This window comes from Hippichthys cyanospilos, chromosome 11, assembly GCF_059441005.1.
Source record: "Hippichthys cyanospilos isolate Australia breed blue-spotted pipefish chromosome 11, RoL_Hcya_1.0, whole genome shotgun sequence".
Lineage (NCBI taxonomy): Eukaryota > Metazoa > Chordata > Actinopteri > Syngnathiformes > Syngnathidae > Hippichthys > Hippichthys cyanospilos.
The window spans coordinates 2,695,001-2,714,960 of record NC_142379.1 but is presented as its reverse complement, the minus strand read 5'-3'; the positions used below and the strand labels follow the sequence as shown (position 1 = coordinate 2,714,960).

The 19,960-nt window shown below is 41.5% G+C and overlaps 1 protein-coding gene across 2 annotated transcripts in view; it reads left to right on the top strand.

The window, feature by feature from the left end:
• The window catches only part of yap1 (Yes1 associated transcriptional regulator), a 33,954-nt gene that overhangs the window by 2,909 nt on the left and 11,085 nt on the right, over positions 1-19,960 (top strand). Inside the window, exons 3-4 of one of the 2 annotated variants that reach the window (XM_088427686.1) lie at positions 13,512-13,630; positions 16,079-16,192. In XM_088427686.1, the coding sequence (XP_088283812.1) occupies positions 13,512-13,630; positions 16,079-16,192 (233 nt within the window). The remainder of the gene's footprint in view (positions 1-13,511; positions 13,631-16,078; positions 16,193-19,960) is intronic. The other variant, XM_088427687.1, reaches the window with a different exon arrangement.

The following is a 19,960-nucleotide window of genomic DNA, read 5'->3' as shown; positions in this document are numbered from 1 at the left end:
AAAAAAAAAAAGCTTTTGCTGCCAGATGTTGGAAAGTTTCACATCTGGACCACATCTGTAGTATTTCAAAGAAACGTGTGTTAAGGATTGGGGGTGGTGTTTTACAGACTCTCCCAGGATCGCCGCCGTTTGTTAAGAAACTCATAATTAGAAAAATTGGGGTGGGATAAATTAAAGCTCAAGTTGGGTAAAAGCCGGTTATGTGCGCTTGGAAATTTTTTGGGGTTGCTGGAATTCAATGTTGTGTGCGTTCTTTTCGTGTGGAGTCTCTTGGGGAAGGACTGCGGAGATGTTTCAGACGGGACCAAAAAAATATTGGCGTCAAAGTCACTGTTGTGCCAAAAACAGGTCTTTTCACAAAAAGCTCATTTTCGCCTTTTGTCCAAAATAGCTTGGTGCCACTCAAATGCGATTCCACGTTGTTAACTCATTCAATGCCAGGGACGTAATTTCACGTTTTTAAGAGTCCAGACATAAAATCCCAGATACTTTACGCATTCCATGCCAGGGAAGTATTTTCACGTTTTTTTTGTGTTTTTTTTTAACGGCACATAAGTATCAGTATTCAACATTCAATCCCAGATGCTTAAGTATCTGGGACTTCAACTTATTCAGTGCCAGGGACGTAATTTGACGCTTTTAACGAAGCGGGTCAATACATAATAAAATAATAAATAATAAAAATAAAAAACAAAATCCTGATCATAATGATCTTAAAAATCGGGTTTATGTCCAAAACTGACAAGATTTCAAATTTTAAATGGCAGTAAATGAGCCTGACATGGGCTAAGGTTGACACCGATAGAGTGTACCTCCCGACCTCCTGTTTATTGAAAGTTGTCGTGTTTTGACAATCTATGCAATATTTTTGCCTCCCAATTTTTTTTTTTTTTTTGGTGTGTTTTTCCTTTGATATCACGCATCAAAAACCTCTAAAAACCAGAATTTCTCCCAGGGTTTAATATGATCAGTGACATAGTGGCACCCCTACAAAAAAGTGCAACTCCCCAACAGCAATATTTAAAGCAGGAAACAAAACTTTCTGCCGGCTTGCAACCCCCTAAAAAAAACGGCACAACACAAGCGCCGACATTCGATCCGGAGCACAGACGGCCTTCGGCCGCCGCCGCTGGAAAAGACACTCCCCTATTTATAAACGTCCCGCCTCCGACGCCCAAGTGTGGAGGCCGAGCGGCGAAGCCCGGACGAGCGGCGTCGGCTCACGTTTCGCTCAGTTGTCCCCACCGGAGGAGGAATTCCCTCGCCAGTTGTTTCCGAACGTGCCGCAGGACGCCGCGCGGTGGGTGATGGGCCTCGGAGTCGCCGCGACCCCGCCGACGCCGACGTCGCGCTCCCTTGAAGAGCGTGGGCGGCGAAAGAGACGGGCCCTCTTTTGTGTCGGCCCAGTTAAATGGCAGCCGTGTGGAGATGAGCAGAAAAGTCCCGGGGGTGACCTTTTGTCCCGGCGCTCAAACGCGGATCTTTATTCAATGCCGCTGGCTCATGGGGGCCTTCCCAAAATACGGGGCTCCCAAAGAGTTTTCTCTACTTTATATTTATATAAAAAAAAAAAAAAAAAATAATAATATATATATATATATATATATATATATATATATATATATATATGTATATGTATATATATATATATATATATATATATATATATATGTATATGTATATATATATATATGTATATATATATTGTGGCATGGCGGACAATAGAAACCTATGCTAATTAGCTAATGCCTGTAAAACCCCATGTAAAAACATCAAAATTTTATACACATATTAAAAATTCATGATAAAATAGTATATTAAGTGCTACTTATATATAATATACATGTACTGTATATAATTAACTTTATAAAAAAAATGTATATAAAGGAAAAATGACGTTTTATTTACCGTTGAGTGAGCCTAGCCTAGCCTAGCCTAGCCTTCTTCGTATTTTTTAATTATCTCCAGCTTGGTTTCCATACTTATCATCTTCTTACTTCTCCGTTTAACATCACTAGCAATCTTGGGCTAACCATTTCAAGTTTGAATTTAGCACTAAAATGCATAATATATACGATAAGCACTCACACGAGATCAAGTCTTAAGCGCGTCTGCATCTTTGTGACGCCGACCAATAGCAGACCGGCATTTTAGTGACGTATGCAGTGATGCATGTAGTGACGTATGCGCGCGATCCGACTCGCAGAATAATATGCACGCACACTGACCACCAAGTTTGGATTTTGTAACTGTTGTTGCTGCCGTAAAGCGGGGAAAATGCCGTAAAGCGGGAAAAATGCCGTAAAAAGGGGAGGAAAAAACTTTGTAACGTGAAAAAAAACGTAAGCCAGGAACATCGTAACCTATACTATATGCCAAAGACTGAAATTACCGTATTTCCCCTCATTATAAGATACGCCTTTTCCCCCAGATTTTTTTCCGAGTTTTGATGATCTACCTTTTTATATCGGCCGTATTCTTACTTAGAATAATTACCGTAACGTGACGAGCTACATGGCGGACGCCAGTTGGCTGTTTCAGCCAACAGCATCTTGCTGAGGTTATTGGAGCATTATTTTCAATCAAAGAAGCGAGCAGACTGAACCGACGTCCGAGTCCATCGTTGTACACGCACAGTAATATTCCTAAAACCGATCTTGAAAAAGTTCCAAAGTTCTTCTAATATTCGGGGAATTACGGTAAGTAAACAGTCAGAAGGGTGTCTTAAGTCAAACAACAGACCAAACAATTGAACTTTTTTTCCTACACCGCATCCTAGTTAGTAATTAAAAATGACAAAGGAGGTTTGCCCAAATAAATAGAGCGATAATTATCGGCGAGGACTACGGGGGTAATTATGATGTCGATAGAGTTGCGCAATTGTTGCATGAGAAAGCAAAACAGCTCCGATTTAAAGAGCGCTCCAACGTCAACACAGTCTGTTGACCTTTCCTCCTCTTTTTTTTTCTTCCAGTACTTAGCCGTGGCCTTTTGATTTATGACCGCAGGGAGGTTGGGTCACTTTTGGGGTGGGGGGGGGGTCATAAACTAATGAAGGTTTCTAATTTAGACACACCGGCACACAACTAGGAGGGGTAATCACTGTTTCCGGACGCTTATTAAATGCAGCTTTCAATGTGCGTGGGAAGTCAGCCCTAAGCCGGTCAGCTTCTTTTTTTTGGGGGGGGGTGGGGCAGGTAGATGGGCCCTTGTCTTTTCCCAATTGGATTTGAAACACTTTGGAAAGGGCGACCTTTCCCACGTCCAGTTGATGTTTTGTTTTTGTTCCGTATCACTCAACACTCGACTTTGCAGAACAAGTTACAGGAGCCTGAAATTAAATAAGGGCGATTATTTGCGCTTCTAAATATTGCAACAAATATCTCCTTGGCCATGCGTCAAAACTAACTTTTGTAGGGCGAGGTGATAATACGGCCAAAACCTAAGATAGATTTTTTTTTTTTTTTTTGGTAACTCATTATGATGATGATTTTAACACACACTTTGCTATTTCTTTAACTATTTCCTTTTTTTTCCTCATTTTGTAAATGCTTTTAAATGCGTCGTAATCAGTTATACTTTCATATTTTTTTTCCTTCAACCACTCAAATTGTTCAGTGGCATCAGTTGCACCCATACATATGTAGTTTACGTTTATTAACGCCCCTCAAAAATGCTATGGTCCGTCTTTGTAGCCTGTGAAGTGACGATGACACTTTAACTGGTCTCTACTGCCATCTACTGTCTCGAGGTGAAACACAAGTCAACAAAGAATTTTCTATTTGCTGACAAAGTTTGACTCGCAGGCAAATCAATTCCATAAATCCTCTTAAAATGCATCTAAAAAATTGTTATTATGGCTAAAAACATGAAAAATTATTTTGTTATCAAATTAGCTCATTCAATCCCAAAGACATCATTTGACATCATGTGTTTATTTACATTTTCTTTTCCCAAATATTTTCAAGCGGTAGGCTAAGCAAATCTCGGAAAGTGGCTAGCACTGGCTAAAAATTGCTCATTAAACAGACTATCCCTTTAATTGCTATAATTAAGTTGTTAATACAGATTATAAACATGTCCTTTAAGCCACCCGGCCAGTATTCAGCCACTCTTGCAAAATCTTTTTTTAACCCTTATGCGTTCATCTAGAAACGACTACCCTCGCATTTTTTGTACCAATATGGTACTTGCTTTTGAGTGCGGGATAATTAACATTTTTAATTTGTGATTTTTTTTCCTTCAAACCACTCAAAATGTTCAGTGGCATGAGATCTTTCCGTACATATGTAGTTTTTGTTTTCATATGCACCCCCCATGGCATAATATGTCAAAAAATGTGACTGAAAAAAGTCAAGGGGACTGTATAAAAAAAATTGTAGATTATTTCATATGACATATTAGAGTTTTGAATGATCCAAAATCCTGACGAAATAAAAATGAATGATTCGGTTTCGCTATAGAGAAACATAAAAATACAGAGACGGTTATACAGGCAGAAAACGAACCATTTTGGAACCGTATTTCATACCGTAGGTCATCAAAGGCAACACGACATTATATTTTTCACACATAGACATAGCAACGCTGTATAATAGTCAAATAGACCGATTAAAATGACAACCGAATGGAAGGACTTCCATTTGTGAGCCAGTTCTTGCTCAGCGCCTCTTATCGGATTTCAGCCCGCGACCGTTGGCGCGGGAAAGGCGGTGCGTTGGACCTGTGTGAAGAGCTCATTTGGACTAACTTTGTGTTTGACAAACTTTTGCTTTATTGACCACACACACAGACAAGACCCTTCCTGTTCCAGCGGGGGGGGGGCAGTCAGCTCAGCACACAAATGGGACTGTGAGAAAGTCGAGCCCGTGTTTACCAAAGTCTTGATGTAACACCTCTGTCCCAGACTTCAATGCCTCCACTGTCAGCCGAGGGCATCTCCTGCCTGGGAAGTGGCTCTCCTCAGGTGGGCTCGGGGGTTAAACCCACCCAAAGACCTTCGCTTTTGGTCAGTGTCCCCAGAAAAAAAAAAAAAAATCAGGTTACAAACACAATTAAATTGAAATTTTACCGGAAATTTTCTGCCCAGAATATATCACCACTAATATCCTTCGCCTAAGATGTTTTAAAAACACTCAAAATCAAGACTTGAAAAAAAACAAACAAAAAACAACCCTCAGCCTGTCTCTGGGTTTGGACTTATTTACCGTAATTCCCCAAATATAAGACACACTATTAATTTTACGGTCAAATTCAGGTATTTTCTATGTCACCATGTATACGACGCACCAACAGTTTGGCGACGATGTAAAAACTATAGCTGTTCTTCTTTTTTTTCATTTCCGTAAGCGATATATTTGTCGCGCGTTAAATGTGTTTACGATTTCCCACGTTCCCACACACTCCGTTTTCGTCATATTTTTTAGCGTCAACAAGGACCGACTCGGACGTTGGTTCAGTCTGCTCTCTTCTTTGATTGAAAATAATGCCAAAACAACCTCGGCTAACATGAGCTGCTGCTAGCTGCAACAGGAACCGGATGCTAACAACCAACTGATGTCCGCCCTCTAGCTCTTCTCGTTACGATAATTATTGTAAAGATGAACACGGGCGATGTAAAAATGCGCATCAAAACTCAGCTTATGTGGCTGACAGATTAATCTTGCTGGAATGGTGTCGAATTAAAAACAAATATTGGTGCTGCATTTTTTTAAATCACTTTAAAAACGGTTCCTAGCTAGACAAATTTAATGTTACAATAAAAGGCTAAAGTTGGTGTTGACATTGTTCTTTACTAAATACATTCAACTTTATGGCTAAACGATGAGTTAAAAAAATAAAAATAACTCCTAGCTTGTGAAATCTAACGATAAAGCTCAAATTTTAGCATTTCTTTGCTAGCAAAACTATTTTTAGCTTAAAAATAATAAGCTAACAACTCCATTTGCTTTGAATGAGTTATTGGTTGACCAATTCAAGCTTAAAGCTGAAATTTCATCATCAAAAGTATTAAAAAATATATATACAAAATCAAGCTAACAGCTAAATCCGAAGCTAAAATTGCTATTGAATCATGCCTAATTGTCGATTGGCGGCCATTTTTAGAACAGTCCCGCGTTTATGATGTGTGATTAACTAACACCTTTAAGGAGCAACCTATTAAGCTAACAAATACACATTTCAGTTTTTTTTTTTTGGGGGGGGGGGGGCAGCAGTGGAGGTAAAAGCTGAGTCTTTAAGCTGCGTCTTGTCGAAACAAACGCGTGTTCAAAGGGAAACTTAAAGCCACAATGGGGTCACGGAGGTTGCCCCAATAATCTCTCTTGATGATGTCCTGCTGATAGAGAGGCAAGCAGGCACCCCCCCAGTCAGAGCAGAGCCGAGGTGGTTGTCCCCATCTTATGGGCCTGATTACATCTGCCCCCCCCCCCCCCCCCCCTCGGTGCGCTCTTTAGTCACTGGCTTTAGTGTACCCCCACCCCGGGGGCAGCTCCTGACACCTCCGCACCCCCGTCTCTACAAACCGGACAGCTCATCCGTAGGGAACGCACTAGTGTCATTTTTGAAAATTTGGTTTCATTCAGGGCGGGGCAATAAATTGAATTAATTCGATTAATTAGGCGTTTTGATAATGGAATATGGTTGGCGTTGTTGGGGGAGAGGCATGCGGACTCAATGCTGATTGGACGACAGAAGCCCACTGATTGGGTGTGAATGAACGCTAACCTTGACAGTTTTTTTTTTTTGTCTCATTTTAAAAATGAGCACTACCAGTGGTAGAATCTCCGGTAGAGAAAGTTAGTGTGATCATTTTTTCATGTGTGCTTCTTTTTTATTGTGTGCTCTTTTTTGGTTGTGCGCTTCTCTTGGATGGTGTTTTTGTCTTTTGTTTGCATTTACTGTTTTGTTTGCTTTTTTTTGCATGCTCTTTTTTATTGTCTGCTTTACTTTTGTAAGGTGTTTTTATCTTTTGTTTGTGATTACTGTTTTGTTTGCTTAATTTTTTGCATGCTTTTTTGTGTGCTCGTGTTTTGTCAGGCGTTTTTGTTATCACTTACCTTTTTATTTATTTTTATTTCGTTTTTTGCATGCTCATTTTTTCTTGTGTGCTTCTCTCTTGTAATGTGTTTTTTATTTTGTTTGCAATTTTTTGTTTGCTCAGTTGTTTTGTGCTTTTTTGTTTGCTTCATCCTCGTAAGGTGTTTTTGTTTTTTGTTTGCAATGACCTTTTTTTGTTAGCCTAGTTTTTTTGCATGCTTTTTTTTCTTGTGTGCTTTTCTCCTATAAGGTGTTTTTGTTTGCGATTCCTTTTATATTCGCTTAGTTTTTTGCATGCTCTTATATTTTATGCTTCTCTCCTATAAGGTGTTTTTGTTTGTGATTACCTTTTTTATTTGCCTAGTTTTTTTGCGTGCTCCTTCTTCATTGTGTGCTTCTCTCCTGTACGGAGTTTTTTTTTTTTTGCGATGCCATTTTTTGTTTGCCCAGTTGTTTTGTTTGTGTGATTTGCACTTTCAGGCCCCCCGTAGAAATCCTCCAGAATGATCGAAAAAAAATCAAGATTTCATTTTTTGGCCAGCCTTAGTTTTATAGTCCCTTTCCTTGAAAAGCAACTCACTGACCCAGCCATTGTTTTGCACGCTTATGATTCCGTAGCTCCGAACAACAACCCTCCTCCTCTTCCTCAGCAGGACATTATAAATAACACCCGCACAATAAACGCCACCTTGATAAGTGGGCCATCCGTCAAGGACGCGTCAAGAGTCCGGGCGGATCAAGACTTATTTCTCGAGTTTCACAAGTTTGAGATGACGGTTCAAATGAACGTTTTAACGACCGTTCGTTTTGATATGACTGAGCGGTAAATGTACTGTGAAAAAAAAAGAAAAGAAAAACAGTAATAGGACGAGGCCGCCCATGGGTTAAGATTCGTGACTTCACCTAATTCTCCACGGCTGCTTCATCCACAACAAGCAGTCCTTTGAGTGGACGGAAATAGCACAACACCGACATCTCATCCGCTGCCTAAGCCAAGTCCGCTTACACATGATTAGTGTTGTATTTTGTAATTTTTCCACGCCAAAAGTACCTCAACTCAGCCACAGAACTAGCAAAGTACCGTTTCAAAATCATTCATATCACTCATATCTGAATCAGGGTTTGTATGTGAATATATTTGAATCTATTTGTGCTCAAATTCTGTCTAAAGTAGTTTTGGAGAGTTAAAAGTAGCTATTTAAATAGATCTCGGTCTGATGAATCAAAGTTAAAGTCAAGATAAAGTGGCCTTTTTAGCTTGATAAACCCAAGCTAACAGCAATATGCCAAGCTAAAGCTGATATCAATATGGTTCTTAGCGTGACAAAACCAAGCTAACGATTTATGAAGCTAAGAGCTAATATTCAAGCCTAAAATGCTTAGTTTAGCGGTCTTGTCGTGTACTGGTTTGCCCCTTTTCTTCTAGCTAAAAGATGGGAAAGTGTTAAGTCTTAACAAAACATGTTTTTAGCTTGACAAATTTAAGCTAGCAGCAAAATGCAGATTTCAAAATGTTTTTTAGCCTGACAAAACAAGGCTTACGATTCATGAAGCTAAGAGCTAATATTCAAGCCTAAAATGCTTAGTTTAGCGGTCTTGCCTTGTACTGGTTTGCCCCTTTTCTTCAAGCTAAATAATGGGAAAGTGTTAAGTCATAACAAAACAGGTTCTTAGCTTGACACATTTAAGCTAGCAGCAAAATGCCAAGCTAAAGCAGATTTCAAAATGTTTTTTAGCCTGACAAAGCCAAGCTAATGATTTATGAAGCTAAGAGCTAATATTCAAGCCTAAAATGCTTAGTTTAGCGGTCTTGCCTTGTACTGGTTGGCCCCTTCAAGCTACAAGATGGGAAAGTGTTAAGTCATAACAAAACAGGTTTTTAGCTTGACACATTTAAGCTAGCAGCAAAATGCCAAGCTAAAGCAGATTTCAAAATGGTTCTTAGCGTGACGAAACCAAGTTTAAAAAAAGCTAACGGCTAATATTCCAAGCAAAGTTGATTAGTTTGGCAGTGTCCTGCTGTTTAGTAGTTTGCCCCACGGGGGGAAAGAGGCCTGGGGGGAGGGTGCCTTTGCCCCACCACAGGCGGGTAAACACCGAGCAGTTGCGGCCGCGCTCCGTGTCTGAGGATCATCAGCAATTCCTCACAGCAACTGCTGAGCCACCCCCACCTCGACAGTTGCCGCCTCGTTTTTTTTCTTTTTTTTCTTTCATGTTTTGCCCGCAGGAAGTGACTTCCGGCTCGGCCCATATTTGGCCGGCCGAATGGATTATCTTTTAGTCTTACACCTTGGTGATGAATTACTGACCACTTGTAACTCATTGACCTGCGCTCCGAGTTACTAAATGTTTCAAACATGTTGTGCTAGTAAGGTGGGGAAGACGGGATCTTGTCTCTATTTCCTTTGATCAACTTTTTGGTTATTTTGCTAAAAAAACATCTCGCTAGTTTGATTAGGTCAATTGGAGGCGTGTTCTTAACTTCTTAATTGCGGTATCACATATGAAAACAAACAAATATAAATCTCAGTTGGGCGATAGGTGACCTAGCAAAAGGTCATTAGTGTTAGTGTGCGAAATGCTAGTAAGAAAATAGAGATAGCTTGCAACATTTATGTTTATTTACAATTTTTTACTTTTTCTCGGAGCCTTTTGGTGTGAGCCGTGTTTAATTTTATTATTAGACAATGCGGCAGGTCAAAATATAATCTGCGGCACGCCCACAAAAATGCCCCGAGCTAGACTTTGAATATTTTGTACTATATTAGTTTATTTATAGTTTGAAATTTTTTCTCATAGCCTTGTGGCATTGTTACAAATTATAGAAATTCCTTTGATTTTTTTTTTTATGATTTCATGAAAGAGTCAATGGGAAAAAACACTAGGGAGCTGAAATTTCCAGCAGATGATTAAAACATGTAAAATTTCAAAATGCTATGATTCTGACATTTCTATGTGATTGCAGCGGGACCTGCGAGATTTTGTGTACAAAAATAATCATTGTCCAAATTTTGGACCATACAAAACCTTTATAATTACAATTCCTGAGATGTATTTTAATAGGATTTATGACACTGATTTTCTGCGATATTCGAAAAATTCCGTTGAGCGGCCATCAAACTATGTCAACAAATAAAAAAAATATTTTTTTGACCTGTGTTTCACCTCAAGACAGTAGGTGGCGGCAGAGAGCAGTTAAGGGCCATCGTCATGTCGCAGAATACAAAGACAGACCATCCCAGTTTACGATTTTTTGTGGCCGTTAATAAATGTAACGTACATATGTGGGCATATGAGTGGTTGAAAGAAAAAAAAAACATAAATAGCTTTAATTATTACGCCTTTAAAAACATTTACAAAATGAGAAAAAATTGCAATGTGTATCGTTTGCAAAGTGTGTGCACAAGGGTTAATATTACGATTAGACAAAGCAGTAGGCCAAAATATAACGTAGCAGCCGGCCCACAAACTGCCCCCGGGCTGGACTTTGAATTTTTCTTTTTTACAGAAAAGAAAAGGGGAGGAAAAGAATGAAAAACATAAATATTTATAGTTGCGGGCACTGGTGGTGTACAGTACTAGGATCACATCCTTATCCCATTCTCCTCCCCTTTATAATAAATGTCATAGTTTCCATAGTGGGAGGGGGAGGTCAGGGCGGAGTGCATCGGGAACACAGCAACTCCAGCGACCAATCGCTTTCTGTGGGGGGGGGGCTTCCGTGGATGTTTTTTTTCCCCCCTCTTTCAGTTCTTTTCTCTATCGGACAGTTGTATGGCCCCGCTCCCCGCGACCCCTTTTTCTCAAGGGGGCCCCTCCAGTCTGAGCAGTTCCAGCTACTTCGCTCGCTTTGCCGTGAGTGAGTGTGTGCGTGCGTGAGGGCCACGAGGGGGAGGGGGTCGGGGATTTGGCAGCTCCTTTGATCAGTAAAGCATAAACAAGGGTGGGGGGGCTTCAAAATGGGTTGCATTGTGCAGTGGAGGGTGGTTGGGGTTGGGCTGTGGGGCTCCAGGAGGAGTGCTGAGTCAGGCCCTCTCACCCCCCCCCCCCAATCGGCCCAGGCTAAAGAGGAACGTAATAGCTAAAACTTTAGCTAACTTTTTCGATTAAATTTAGAGACTAGACTCCTTGGTAGTAGATACTTCATTTTAGCTCGTATTTTTTCGTCTGAACTTTAGCTTGAATGTTACTTGTTAGCTTGAATTTGGAAATGCAAGAATTATTGGTTGGAGGTACTTCATTTTCGCTTTTGCGTTTTCATTGGAATTTTTCGCTTGATTGTTTTGTTGTAAGATTGAATTTCGAAAGACGAGAATCATTGGTGGTAGATACTTTTTTTCGCAATTATGATTTCATTGGAACTTTAGCTTGAATGTTAGATGTTAGCTGGAATGTGTTTTGCGACGATCAATTTGAAGCGCAACTTTGAGTTTTAGCTTTGAAACGAAAACTATACCTTTAATTTATACAGTAACCTTAGCTTAAATTCAGTTATTTTGGATTTAATTTAGCTAGATCTTAGCTTGATTTTCTCAGCTGATAAACCATTAAGAAGACTAGGATTTTTACACACATTTTGTCAAAAATTTCTCATAAATTTAACTTTTTGTTTGGTATTAAAATCAAAACAAATCAAGACTACCTTTAGAAATTCTAACGAATAGCTTCAATTTGACCCATGTCGCCTCGCTAAATGCTAACGCCAATTCCAACAAAATCTCATGATAAATTCAACCAGTTGAGATGACAGCTAAAATCCAAGCGACAGCACGTGACCACTTGGTTAGTTGGTTAGCTAGTCGCCCACATTGTAAACACGCGACTTGCGGCCCCCCCAGGTAAACAAACTGCTGGAATCCGCCGCCTTTTTTTTTTGAGCCGATGGACGTCTGTACAGGAAAAAAAAAACAAAAAACCTGAATGCTGCGGGGTTTTAGGTCGTAGCTCAGTCTGCGCTTTTGTCAGGCAGGTGAAAGCTTTGTAAATGTGGCGCCGGATTGTTAAAGCCCCTGACACTCCACGGCGTCCGAGGGGGCTTCCAGGAAAGGAATTGAAAAAAAAAAAAAAAAAGGGGAGGACCCCCTGCGTTGAGCCCTGGGACTGACCCTCCCTCAATAGAGAGGGTCCCGCTCGGAGAGGAGGGCTTCCTGTATTAGCTTTCCATCTTAATCAAGCAACAAGTACCAACAAAGCTCTAATTATCAATGCCTTCACACAATGCCTCCCACCCTTTCCAACCCCGGCACCCACCGCAATCCCCCCCCGCCGCCGCCGGGCGAAGAGGAGCCGCCAAATAGATGCAGCCGCATTGTTCCGCCCTTCACTTGTTGTTTTCGAAGCTTGGGGGGGTTCTCGCCTCACCTGAGGCCGCCGACGCAGTGTAGTAACAAACCCGAGGGGGATTGTTTTGTTTTCCAGATGACATGGTGATAAAGGAAGTCATTTTAGGGTTTTTTTTTGTGGGAGTGGCATGAGTCAAGCTTAAAAAAAGCTTAAAAAATTGCTTGAAAAATTGCAAAAGTATCACGCAAAACTGCAAATTCGACCCTTAGATTTAAGGCTGCGTTAAAGCCGTTCAAATTTCATTTTTATTGGTCCACAAAAAATAATCAACCTAAAGTGCCCTGTTTTGATCATTTAATTGTTAATACATATTTTTCTACAAAAAAATCAATACAAAGAGTCAGACCTGTTCTAAAAAAAGCCCCAATAATTATAAATAAATATTTGTCCCCCCCCCCAAAAAAAGAAAATGTCAGAGACCTATTCTCAAAAAAAAATAATTATTAAGAAATATTTGACCACAGAAAAATACTACACATTAAGCATCCTGTTTTCGGATTATAGTAGTAATAAACATCAACGTGACAGGTAACGAGAGGCGGCACATGACAAGTTGGGTCGAACCATTCTAGTATGGGGGAGAATCTTGAGTTTTAACAATAATTAACATAAAATTTCTTTAATGGATTTGTTTTCCCGAAACAATGAATGATGAATGATTCAATAATTATTTGTAAAGGATTTTTTTGGTTATTTTGATTGAAAATCTCGAGTTCCCCCTGAGTTCCTTCAACTACCCCAAAGGGTACTGGTACCCCCATTTGAGAACCACTGCTATAGACAAATAAATTAGACAAAACATTCCAAAACCAGTTGAGTCCAGTCATCTTGTCCCCCGGTTTACTATGTTTGTTACATTACGAGCTTTGACGTGGCACCCAGTCTCGCTTTCCTTCTGTTGCGTGGGTCTCGTCAGATCGCCGGCCTCCGACCGCCCGCGCTCTTAAGCGTTTCCCCGCCGAGAACGAAAGGCCGACATGTTTTCCAGGCGCGCGTAAGCTGATTTTGGCCCCCATTGTTGACTTGAAAAGCTCTCCGACTGACTCATCAGTTCCCGCGCGTCTGCCGCTTCACATGGGGACGACCTCCGCTTTCAACCGATTGTCTTATCTATCTTTGTCTCCCTGCAGCCACATTGATCAGACCACCACTTGGCAGGACCCCCGCAAGGCCTTGCTCCAGATGAACCAGGCTCCCCCGCCCACCTCCGTGCCGGTCCAGCAGCAGAATCTGATGAACCCGGCCAGTGGTGCGTGCTTTTTTATTTATTTTTATTCCTCCAATGTTTTTGGTTTACAGCTGGGGTGTCAAACTTGTTTTAGCTTGCGGCCTGCATGGAAAAAAGTATTCGCAACTCGGCCGGACCAATAAAATCATGGTATACGCAGTGGACCCCCGGGTGACAGCGTGCCTGGCTTACGTTTTTTTTTTTTTTTTTTTCACATTACAAAGTGGAATGCACATTTTTTTCGGCCCCTCTTCACGGCATTTCTCCCGTTTTACGGCATCAACAACTGTCATGACCTGTGGGCTTGGCTGTGTTTATGGTGTTTTGCCTCCCTCTTCAGACGTTTGTAGGTAATTGCTCTTATTTTCTGGTCGCGTCAAACTGCCTGCGCTGCAACACGCGTCACTAAGATGCTGCTCTGCTATTGGTCGGGGTCATGGTTCAAAATGGTACCGTCAAGCTTTGTTCTAATGTGAGTGCTTACGATATCGTATCGATTGTGCAGTGCTTAATTCAAACTTGAATCGGTTATCCATGGATCGCAAGATTGCTAGTGATGTTAAAGGGAGAAGTGAGAAGATGATTAGTATGGAAACGAAGCTGGAGATAATCAAGAAATACGAAGAAGGCTAGGCTAGGCTAGGCTATTGAATATGGCTGTAAGTAGCTTTAGTCAACATCACTCAAAGGTAAATAAAATGCCATCTTTCTTTTATATGTTTGTTTATTTATGATGTTATTTTGTAGTATACATGCATATTATATATAAGTAGCACTTACTATATTATTTTGTCACCGATTTTTAATATGTATATACAATTTTGATGTTTTTACCTGGGGTTATACACGCATTAGCTAATTAGCATAGGTTTCTCTTGCCCGCCATACTAATGCTTTACAAAACTCAATTTGACAATTTTGCTCATTTTCAACTGGTTGTTGTTTTTCAAAAGACGAAATAATCGAACGATTTGGATTGTTCGCCCAGCCCTACTTCTGTCCAGGCGTTTCTGCGCTACACGCTAGTCGCTGCTAGTCAGCGAGGCCCGGCGTAGCTCGCTGGAGCCGGAATTTGCCCGGGGTGAGGTGAAACCCAGGTAGAACGTGACAGGTCCTGTCTGACATGTTTTTTCGCAGCGCCGCGACTCCCAGATTACACACGGAGCGTCATCCCTCATATCGCTGCTTGCGTGTAAATCTGCTCTCGTTGACAGCTGGAAAAAGATTTAGGAGCCAGTCAGAGGTGACAAAATGACATTCGCTTCTGATAGTAGACTTTCCCGTTTTAGAGCGACAATTATTTAACTGTTACGGCGCGCAGCTGCAGGGAGATCATTGAACTTGTCCTGGCCTATAACGAACCGGCGAAAAGGTGTTCTTGTATTGCGTAACACGTGGTAGCGGGCTGCAATTTATTGTAATTTATAAATAGATTTTATTTGGTCTGAATATTTTAGATTTTCATTAATATGCAGGGCATTTACAAAAAAAAAAAGGGTTAGGGGTTAGCGAAAGAAATTGAGCTGGGTAATTGCGCGTGATTACGACGAGCGGCTATATGCAAATGCTAACCAAAGGCATGTTGACTGCTTTGTGCGTCACGAAATTTACAGTATGCCCTCTGGTGACAGCGAGTGATGGCATCGATGCAATGGGATCCTTCTGGAGTCTCCGCTTTAGCTCACATTCATGCATTGGCCCATATATTGGATAACGACGCGCTCTATAACTCTTTCAGTGCCATGGATGAGAACTCTCATCTTTTTCATTTAAAAATAAAAATAATACTCATGAAATATGTTTTTTATGGGGGGGTAGCTGACACGCTTGATTAGTGCTTGTGTAATATCAACCCTTGTGCACACACAAACTATTCACATAGCATTTTTTCCTAATTTTGTAAATGTTTTTAAAGGCGTAATAATGGTGATGACACTTTAAGACATAGCCATTTACTGGGCTCTACCGCCACCTACTGTCTTGAGATGAAACACAAGTCAACAAAGAATTTTATATTTGTTGACAGTTTGTTGACGGAATGTTGCAAAAATCACAGGGAAGTCAATTTCATAAATCTTATTAAATACATCTAAACAATTGTAATTATAATGGTTTTATATGGTCCAAAATTTGGACAATGATTATTTTTGTACACAAAATCTCGCGCGTCCCGTTGCAATCACATAGCGATTAAAATGTTTTTTTTTTTCCCCTAAAAATAAAAACTGGCGGTTTCTGCGCTGTATGAGGCGCACCGGGTTATAAGGTGCACTGTCAGCTTTTGAGAAATTTCAAGGCTTTTAGGTGCGCCTTATAGTGCGGAAAATACGGTATTTGCATGCAAGCTACAAAAATGACGACCGTGTTGCGTCCAATTTTTCACACGAATCGTGTGAGTCTCACCATCATGGGACGTGACAAAAACCTGAAGCCGTTTCCGTCATACGCCTTTTGTCCGCCCTCCCCCAGGTCCGCTCCCCGAAGGCTGGGAACAAGCCATTACATCAGAGGGTGAAATTTACTACATCAACCACAAGAACAAAACCACTTCCTGGCTGGACCCACGGCTCGACCCCCGCTTCGGTAAGTTCCCCGGCAAACTTAGTCGGACGCTTATCGTAAAACAAGGGTCAAAGCTGTCGTCGTGGAAACCCCCCCCCCGGCGAAAGTTCCTCACAGCTGTAAGCGGCCTGAGCGACTTTACTTTGATTTTGGACTGCCCCGCGTGGCCCCTCCCCTTTTTGCCTTGCCTGGCTTGCGCCTAACCTTTTGTCAACCATTTTAGTGTTGGAACAACAGCTGAGTTAGCCATTAATCCTAGCAAAAGCCCCCCCCCCTCCAAAACTCTGGCCCGGCCCGAGCTAAAATTTGACAGCGGGTTTTCCGCGTGGTTACGAAATAAGTGGCAGAAGACAAAAGTGTCATCGCTTCATCATATGTCAGCGCTGCCGCGTCGGAGTAGGAGATGAAACCGGGCCGTCTCGTCGGCGAAGGCTCCGAAACGGAGTTGTAAGGCGAGCGGAGCAGCTGGGCGGGCAGGCGGCGCCTTTGAAGATTTACAAGTCATATACACACGCACACGCGGGGCGCCCGATAGTGAGTCGCGCCGCGTTAACTATTCCCGCGCCGCCGAAGACGCGACTGAATCGCAGAGGAGGGAGCGGCGCAAGTGTCGTGTTAGCTAGGCAACGATTCATCCACGATTTGTTTTTCGAAGTCTAATGATTGTTTGGAGACCTGTCATCTCTGAAACTCGAATGATTATTATGGTGTTAAATCCCAAGTACAATTTTTAAGAGCGTCTGCTTTTATTTTGAAAAAAAAAAAAAAAGAGTGAATCGGGGCGGGGGCGCCCCGCGTGTCAAAATGTCATTTTCGGTCAAACCAAATTTATTCGCTTGTCGTATTTTTCAAAATGGGTCTCAACTGACAGCTAGCGCTGTTGCGTTAGGAATCAGGTGAGAAACTCATTTCACGCCGGTAAATAATATATTCCTAATATATTCCTGCAAACACGGAGGAAACATTGCCCCCTGGTGGTAGGATGACAAAGTCCTTGTAAGTACTTGACTTTTTTTCATGTTAATATAGCAGAGGATCAGCTTAATTAATCGCGGCAGCTAGTATTGTGATTGCGATGAAAATTTGATTATCGCGCCCTAGCGCGTCCTATATTTGCGGAATTACGGTAATTTGAGCTCGGAGGAGAAAAGCAGCTGAGTGTCTTTAATGGAGGCCTGTTGACGGCTGCCTCACACGCGGGAACGTCCAACACACACAAACATATCGTGATTGCGATGAAAATTCGATTAATCGCGCCCTAGCGCGTCCTATATTTGGGCAATTACGGTAATCGGAGCTCGGAGGAGAAAAGCAGCTGAGCGCCTTTAACGGGGGCCTGTTGCCGGCTGCCTCACACGCGGGAACGTCCAACACACACGAGCATATCCGACACCCCTCCCGGCCCTTTTTGGTGAGGCCCAGCGCAGGCACGGCCTCGTTGTGCCGTCGCTCCAGACAGACTTGAATCTCTGCCAGGCCTCTTTATTCTGCACTCCAACTCTTAATCTGTTCCAGACCTTTTCAGTCAAACAACTCCAATGTGTGTGAGAGAGAGAGAGAGAGAGAGAGAGAGTGGGAGGGGCCGAGGAGAGAAAAAAGGGAGCTCGGGTTCAGGGTTCGAGGGGGGGAAAAGGAAAGTCACCCAGACGAGATAAGCACGCATCCTCCGCAGAGGTGGGGGAGAAAAAAAAAGACGGACAATCCCGTTGTTTTCTCCGCGCTAGCTAGGCGGCCCGCTAGCTCCTTGGCTTGTGAGGCGGCTTTGTTCGAAGCGGCCTACGTGTCATGTGACTCTTCCGCCTCTTCGGAAAGTTGGCAGAGGGCAATGATGTCATCCCTAATGTGACTTTTCATGGGATTTTGCGGTAATGCGCTCTAATTGGCGTAAAAGTAGCAGCGGTAAGTCGGCGCCCCTTTGGAGGAATCTGGAGAGACGCTCGAAAAATACTCAGCCGTCAAGAAGACTCGACACGCGATTCTATGGAGTAACGCAGCCATGCCTTGAGAAATGAGTTGATTTCGTTCCGTGACTTGGCTTGTAACTCACAACCCCCTTACCGTAAAGCATCTCTCGCCATCCAAATGAATGGAAATGCCGTTAATTCGTTCTAGCCTCTATCAATTATTTTTTAAATGAGGAAAAATGGCACCAAAATATCATAGAAAAATAAAACAATAACATGCTGCAACTTTCGCAAATTTTCATAGTTGACTAATCAATGAATCAAGAAAAAATAAAATATGTTAAATGGAATGTAATTATTTAGCATATGAATCATGATTTAAAGCCGCAATCCAATTCAGCGTGCAAATTATTTGCCAAGTGTCTGCCACTAGGAGGCAGTACTATATAAAGCGGACACAAATAAAGAATGGACTTCTTCTACATCCACGCAGTCATTTTTTGTAATATCGGGGTAACATGTAAAACGGCAGTAATCTTTCCGGTGTATTTTTGCGTATACATGACCTCCTGTTAACTCTGTCTTGTTTACGCCGATAAACCGCATACTTGGCAGAATTTCTTGGCAATACATGAAGCTTATTTCCATATTTTTCAGACCATAAACCATAACTTTTTTCTCGTGATTTGAGCCCTGCAGCTTATAGTAGAGTGCAGCTTATGCTGGATTTTTTTTCTCAGTTTTTGCTATTTTGACTTTTTATTTATATATATTTATATATTTATCTTTATATATATTTATTTATATATATCAAATATGTATATATATATATATATATATATGTATTTTTTTTAATTATTATTATTATTATTTATTTATTTTTTTGTTTTTTATTTTTAATATTATTTTTTTGCCCATTTGTTTATATGTTCAATAAATAAAATATACCGGTGCGGCTTAAAGTCCCCAAAATGCGGTGATGTAATGGGCCGGTGCGTGTGTTTTGTGCGCGCGGTGCGACGCGACGGCCCGATAAGCGTCGGCGTTGCCTGTTGCAGGCGTGCGTGAAGAAGACAAAAGGCAGACGGCGTGAAGCGGCTCCCTTATCTGCGCGGGGCCTTGGCGCGTTCGCTAACGCAAACCCGCTCGGCCTTCTTGTGCGCGCTATCAGGCCGGCCCTGAAATGAACCCGTCCTTCCCTCCTATCTCGTCCTTTCGCGCCCTGCTCCTTGGCGGCGGCCATTTTTCTCATTGTTGCCGCATACTTGATTTGCTGCACTGTTTGGTCTGCGAGGCGGGCGCTTTATTTTGGTTTCGTTCCCTCGTTATTACTGAGTGGAAGCCTCCAAGGACATGTTCAAAGAGCGCTTGGGAAAGTTGACCTCCGCCAAGGCCCGACAAGATAACCGTTAAACGGGTTATGCACAAGTTATCAATGTAAATACTCATTTGAAATCAGTATTATTATTTTTGTTTTGATGTATTACACAAGATTTTTGCTGGGTTTATTTCTTCCATTAAAATTGTAATCATCCTGATTGATTAAAGAAAAGTAAGATTTTTATTCGGCAATATTTTATATTGTATATATATAAACATATATATAGTATATATAATATCAATATCAGGACAATGCAGGCCTTCTTTTAAGGTGTTGTGTAATTGTGGAGGAGGCCGATACCAGCTGCAGTCAGAGGCAAAAAAAAAAAAGAATAGAGTAAGTCTTTCTTTCAAATAATCGTTGTTTTTGTTGGTATTGGATTTGTTTGATATCAGAAACTCCTCAAGAGTCGAGTACCGGTATCGGTCTGGAAAAAAGTGGTATCGAACACCTATTTTTAATTTTTGATTTACTGTCATGAAACATAGTGCACATACATTTCAT